General features: G+C 39.6%; 1 protein-coding gene across 1 annotated transcript; it reads right to left on the bottom strand.

Moving 5' to 3' along the window:
- Positions 1–315: 315 nt before the first annotated feature.
- Positions 316–6526, bottom strand: TIPIN (TIMELESS interacting protein). Its single transcript, XM_009995283.1, is given in 8 exon segments — positions 316–467; positions 782–930; positions 932–971; positions 2838–2901; positions 3484–3606; positions 4538–4613; positions 5449–5536; positions 6394–6526. Coding segments are annotated over 8 exon segments (825 nt in total).
- Positions 6527–7219: the final 693 nt, after the last annotated feature.

Raw genomic sequence — 7219 nt, 5'->3', positions numbered from 1 at the left:
TTAACTCAGTTTGACTCAATTGTATACAAAATTCAAAATGTATCAAAAAACTCACATTTCCTAAAGAATGTCACAGGGAGGGGGTAAAGATGTCTTGTAAAATGCAGATAAAGACCTTTACTCTGTTTCCTGGTGTATGGAGCTGCTTATCTGCAGTTTCAAGAGTTCTGTCCAAGAATACAGAGGTGATGGTGAAGACTTCGATGAAGCTTCCGGAGTCAAAGAACAAAGAGCCACCAACATTTCAATAGAATGATCATACTTAAAACATTGGAGTCTTTTGGTCAATAAAGTAATATAAAATACGGAGAACAGTTACTGCTGTTCACTGGCACATTCCCATTCTGTATCTTCAGGTTCTGCAACAGGAACCTTGGTTGCAGTAACTTGAGTGTCTTCAATCAGATCAGTGGAGTCTTCAGCAGCTGGGGTGTTAAACTCCTCTTCCAAGCACTGAGTGGAGAGCTCTGCTGAAAAAAACAAACCATGAGAAAAAACACTTCCTGTGTGTTTGATTGGAGTTTGTCACCAGAGATAACCAGCAAATTAAGTTTCCTTTCATCAGATGAAGCAATCACAACTTTGCATGACAACTAGAGCCAGAAGTTCTGACTTAACTGTGGACAAATCTAACTACAGGAACACTTTAAATTTGAGTTACACATTTTGCTGCTTACTAGAAAAGTAATCACTACCATTTCCTTTGACTGCTCAGCAGCTCAGCTGTACGAGCTCCTCAGGCTTAACTTTTACCACAAACATTTCAGTCAGAGCTGATTACCATTGTGCTGTGCCTGGATGTTCCACTGCAGCTTTGCTTGCCTGCGTTCCAAGGCCAGCTGCCTGTTCTTCTGGATGCGCTGCTGTTGCTCCTCCGTGAGGGTTGTACCAGGGAGAGAACTGAGTTCCTCTGCACTTCCAGGGCAGGCATGCAGTGGTTGCATCCAGGCTGTTGCTTTCCCTTCCACCATCTGCTTAAAAATGTGGGAGTGGGAGAGGGGCAGAAATCATCACTTCAAACAGAAAAAATCTACTGCTAAATATCTTGCAAGATAACATTTTAAAATCATTTCTGTGTTTCACATCTTAAGTTGCATTGACAGCTGAAAATCATTCCATCATTTTAGTTTTAATGGGCAATTTTCTGCCTAGGTCCACATACCTGGTATTCAAAGCATATGACAAATGCTTACCAGAGATCCTAAACACAAAAGAACAAATACCTGGATTCAGAGGCACAGCTCAGTGTACTAAGTAAGCCATCATGAGCTGTGCTTGAAGGTTAAAAAGTCACAGTAAATTCAGGCAATCTTTAATGAAAGGCCAGATAATTTTCTTCCCATGCCTACTAATATGACTCTGACCTTTGGGAAGAGGCAGGACTAGTTATGGGAATCAAACTGAGGTTTGAACACAGACATTGAACAGCCAGTTTTAAATTCAGCGTGCTACTATTATGGGATATGTACTCATTAGCCAACACGAATACATGCAAAATGGAGGCAGTCCAACTCCATTAGACAAACTTCACCCACCAACAGAGAAGCAGAGCACTTTTTCAAGAGTGCCTAAGGCCAAGTATGCTTGTGCCTCTGCACCACTTTAAGCCTGTGAATAGAGAAATTAGCTGACAACAAGGTTTTGGTTTTCAATGCAATACTCTAGCTGCGTTTTTTATTTCAAAACTGTAAGACACCTACTCAAGTTTTTCAACTGAAGACTGACCAGTTGTGGCTGCACACTGACTAACATGCTTCAAGAACAGATCAGGATCACACTACATACAAATGTATGGAACCATCGCACAGAAACATCCGATAACTCTACAGACACTGTCGGCAGGAACCATTTGCTTTGCTGTTTGTGGCTGCTTAGGGCTGCATTCCATTCCTAGCAAATGCAGCCAACAGTGAAGACAGCCACATGTCACTAGCTGCCCAAGGGTTATCTCCACAGGTGAGGCAAGGTGCTACCACCAGTTAACTCATCCACCAGTACACTTTTCCCAAACACTGGTTTGCCTGGAGGCTGAGGTTCCAGTGATAACAAACTGGAAAATGAGTATATACTTGTTTCAAGAGAGGCCCACAGTGGAAGCGCAAACACTTGCAAATGACTATGAAATTGTCTCATTTCTGCTAATAAAGTTTCAAACTACCAGATTAACTGCTCCCTCTTTTTATTTAATAAATAAATACATTTATTTCTAGTTCGTGTAAAAACATAATCTTATTTGAAGAGACTCCTGAATTATCTACTTGTGAAGTGGCCAGGTTTTGATATTGGCAGAAATGCTCAACAGAAGCATGTGCCAGGACTGACCCACAGATACAGCACCCACAGGCACCAGTCAGTACTGTCCTGCAGAGCACTCCACCCTGCCTGCACCCTAACAGCCTGGAATAGGGACAGTGCAACAAGCCTTTCATTTCTGCATCAGGAAGATCCAAGAGCTCTTCAAACTGTACAATACAAACCAGTATGTTCACTTCATAATTGCAGTTTTAAGTTGTTGGGTTTTTTTGTTTTGTTTTGTTTTTTAAGAGTATTTCTAACAAGGCTGGTAATACTTTTCCAAAATACATTTTCCAAATACATTTTCCATTTCCTTTCAGCACACCAGGCAATTTTATTTATCTTTATACGTATTATGACATATTGTAGTACAAATACCAGTTCAGTTCTGCAACTGTAAGCCTCACAAGCTTGGTTTTAAAATAGATGACCACACTACACGGATTCTTCTGCATTAGAAAAACATGTAGTGATCATTAACTTCTGATAAGTAGGAGGGAAAGTAATTTTAAACACTGAACTACTGAATAAGCAGCACATACCTTCATTACTCCCAAAGTCTTCATGTAAAACGGGAAGGTCAAGTCTAATCCGCTTTAGGCAGGTCTGCAAATGAAAGATTAAAATACTGATATCTCTTCTGTAATAAACTATTTTCTGCAACACTGCTGTGCTTTTAATACTACTCCAAATTTCTCTTTACAACTTCATTATTCTGAAAAAAATAGTCCTTTCACTACATGTCTCTTTTCCCACAACTTTTAATGCCGTGGATCATTCTCCTAGTCCTTCATCTACCACCTCACCAGATGGAGCTGCATTCTTCATGAGGCTTCTTTTGCAGGTTCAAATGTTAAAAAACAAACAAACAAACATACCCCCAAACCCAACCAGTTCCAGCACCCTTAAGCAAATTAAATTACATGGTTAAAGGTGCCCAGAAAAAGCTGAAGCCAATTCTCTGACATATTAATCCCAAAAAAGAAAGGTTTAATCTAAATGTAAACTTAAATACTTCAAATACTGGAAAGAGCTTTTTTAAAAAAGAGATAAATTAATTTCAGTAAGATTATACTCCTTAGCAGTATGCACAACTTACATGGTCTTCTGTGGGATAATTTTCTCCTAAACCTACCTCTTGCACTATTCAGTTCTGCATGAAAAGAAACTGACAGGGACAATACATACCTGAACTTCCTTTTTGTTTCCCAAAGACTCTACTCTGTCAATAAAATCCTCAAATTGCAATTTTGGAAATAGTCTATGAGCCCAGTGTTCCATATGTTGTATGAGTATCTTCAGGTCCTCTGCCTAGAGTAGAAAACAGGATATTCAGCTAGAAAAAGTTCACTGAGTCAACAGACAGAAGAAGGAAACATCACAGTAGTATTTCTGGAAACATTAAGCATCTACAGCTTGAAAGGCTCCTGAAAATATAAGCAGTACAAATGCACTGGTAGTTTTTCCTCCCACAACCAGGTCTGAAAGTGCAGCTTCAAGCTATGAGAAGAACAGCGACCCAAGTGCAGGAAGAGCACTTGCAGGTACTGTAAAACATCTGATAGACTTCTGAGAAGTTGCCCTTAAGCAACCCAGGTCTGAACTCAAAACTGAAAACAAATCCCTGGGGGCACAGCTGGCATTTATTTTCATGTTTAGAACACAGAGAAAAACATCTAAACAACCTTATCTCTGCAAACCTGGGGTGTGCAAGAGTGCCAACAGTCTAGCGTTAAAGAAAAATCAGCTTTGTATGTTTAAGTTTATCCAAGACAATGAGACAGTTTGTAGAGAAAAAATGGCTTTCTCTTACCTAAAATGCTATGTCACTTTCCTTTTTTTTTTAATATTAAAACTCTGGGATAGAAGTTTCACATAGCCAGGGGATTTTCAGTAATAGAGGAAACTGACAATGAAATCAGAGGGCAAAGGCATTCCAGATGTAGTAGGAAGTCTTATAAGCCTGTTGCAAAAACCTCTTTCTATGGATCATACAAAGATGATATTCTAGTTTTGGAGTACAGGAAAATAGTCTTCAGATCAAAATCTGTTAATGCATTAATTTTTTTATTTTTTAAAAATTGCAACCACAAACTCCCATCAGGGCACATTCAAATACTGTGAGAAAGCTGGCTAACCAGAGTTTAATATCAATCCTATAACTCCCTATCAGATGGGCAGCAATCTATCAAATCTAGATTCACCTCCCAGGAAACAGAAGCAAAAGCTCCTCATGTCTTACCTCATGCCCCTTACCCTTGAACTTTACATTGTCAAACATGTGTCTTAGGGCTGGAAGTCCTCTTTCAGAAATTAGCCTGTTAATAAGAAATGGGGACATTTATTTAAACCCCATAATTTCTTTCTTATTTAAAAAATAAATAAGTGAACAAACAAAGCCACAAAACTAAAGATACAACCCCTTGCATTCCTTTAGACAGCCTAAAGCTACAGAGCTCAATTTGAAAAACAGCACAGAACTACAAGCTGTTAAAAAAATACACAAAATAGGATACAGACTGCTGCAAGACCCAAGACACTTCTTTCTTTTTCTTTTTTTTAAATTCACCATACATATATTAATAGTCCTGGAACTTTTTTTTATTTAGTACATGGTCAGTTCTAGTATCTATATTGGCCAAGTAAAACCAGTTAGATGTGTGACCAGATCACCCACCCAAGGTATTACTGATTAACTTAATCAGAACTTACACCAATTTTACGGACAACAGCAAAGAAAATACTAAAATCCTTTATCTTTACACAGAGCTTTTCCAGCTTGTACATAAGGTGTAAGTGTACTTTAAGTGTACCTGATATTTTGAAGCATACTTTATTTGAACAAAATCTACAGTCCTATGTTTAAAGCAAAATAAAGAAGATCCAGTTGGAAAAGTCCTATGTATACTAAGTTTCTCCTAAATTATTAGCTGTGTACTAAGAACCAAAGAGACTTCAAGAAAGTTAGACTTAGCACCACACAGGTAGGTTGGGGATAAAAAGGTTGAGATACAGCAAGCAAGAGGCATTTTCATCTCCAAAATTCTTGATCTTTGACTTTGCAGGCATCATAGTAACTTCAATCTCATTCCCCACAGCCATATACTGAATCTCTCACAGAGTAAAAAATTCTGAAAAAAAAAAAAAAATTACCTCTGGGCATCCAGTTTAGGCCTTGGTCTTTTAATTGCTCTCTGTGGAGCTACAGCAGAATCCTTTGTTTGTGACTGCTGGTTTCCATCTGATTCTAATAAAGAAAATATATCTTAAGTGTATAAGCCAAATTACTTCAATTAGAAGAATAAAAATTTTAAGTTTCCACCCTATCAAAAAGGCAGCATCACACGTATTCCCTGGCAAGTGCAGGACTCCAAACAAATATCTGCAACTTTCACCTCCCACAAAACAGACTGGAAATAAATCAGTCTCTTAAAAATAAACAGAGGAATTGACCTTTCTAACCAAGTAGGCTCCTTGAAAGGGAAATTCCCTAATTTTACAACTTTTACATTATATTGCTGATGAGAAATGTATTTAGATGCTGCTTCTAAATGTTAGGGAAGTCAAATTAAAAATAAACATAATTTGATAGGTCTGAAAGACAGACCTATACCACCAGCAGTGCCTTTGAAAAGATGGAGAAAGAGACAAAGTGTAACCACAATCAACATGTCTTTTAGGAACCAAACTTCACTGCCCTGAAGTGCCTCTGATTTTTTCCTAGGTCATATGGTCTACAAAATCTACCACCATCTCCCTGGAATTCTAGATTCAACACCCTGGCCTCTTCTGAAATTCAAACCATAAAGGCTAACTAGAGTTCACCACTGTATAGTTATTTTTACCAACATTTTGTCAGAAGGGCTTTAATTTTATAAAGATCCATTTGTGTGCAAATTTTCATGGAATCCACAAAGATAAAACTTCTTCCACAAGCTCAGAAGCAGTAACTAATTTGCAAATTGCTTTCTTATGTACGCAAGATTATTTTTAAACGTTAAACTCAAGGTGGTGAAGTACAACACCAATATTATTGATTTAACAGCATTTCATTGTCTATACAGCAAAATGGGATCGTTAGGGGTCATAAGGGTTCACCTCCATTAGCCTGAGCCCACTCAACATCATCTCTTCCTGGAGAGGCAGGAGGTGGAAGAGGTGGGAACGTTTCATCTTCTGTATTCTCATAATCAGGAAGATCAAACAAGTTGTTCTCTAAAGGATCTATCATTGTCACAGATCAGCTTTCCTCCCCTCCTGCAGAAAATACCAAATACATTCAAAGAGAAGCAGCAGGAAGGCAGCTAAACACCAGTCAGCTACAATATCTCCGCAGCTTTTTCAGAAAAAAGATTTGCCAACCAGAAAAAAAACAGTCTGATAAAGATGAAGCGGGAGATACCACAGAGAGAGATGACACAATCCACCCTCACCGGGCGGAATAAAACAAGCTTGTCGTGTTTCAACTCAAGTTACTCGGGAGTGGCAGGTACGGGTCACAGGAACGCATCAAAAGGATTTCTAACCAAAGCACCTAAGAAGACAGCTGGTTTCCACTCGTATCCTGGAGTATCAAAACTATACGAGGGTGGAGTGATAACTCCCCATTTCCAGGTTACCCGCCCGGAAAGGCAGTCTGGAGGAGGATTCCCCTTTTCGGCTCCTCAGGCAAAGCCAATTCCGGAGATTTCAGAACATCAGCACAACCGCGTTCAGGATGACCAGTGCTGCGCTCCCAGGGCTTCAGGAACAGCTCTTCCCACAAGGAAAAAGCTGTTCCTCAGCCCACCTTAGTAACCAGAGGACACCCCACGCAGCCCCGCGCAAACCGACCGTCGGGAAGCGAGCCTCCCTACCTCAGGGCTGCGGGACTCTGACGGAGCCGGCGGCTGCGGGAGCGGCCGAGAGAGGAGCTCACAGGGTC

This window comes from Chaetura pelagica, unplaced genomic scaffold, assembly GCF_000747805.2.
Source record: "Chaetura pelagica isolate M959 unplaced genomic scaffold, ChaPel_1.0 scaffold453, whole genome shotgun sequence".
Classification (NCBI taxonomy): Eukaryota; Metazoa; Chordata; class Aves; order Apodiformes; family Apodidae; genus Chaetura; species Chaetura pelagica.
This window is presented reverse-complemented; position numbering and strand designations above follow the sequence as displayed.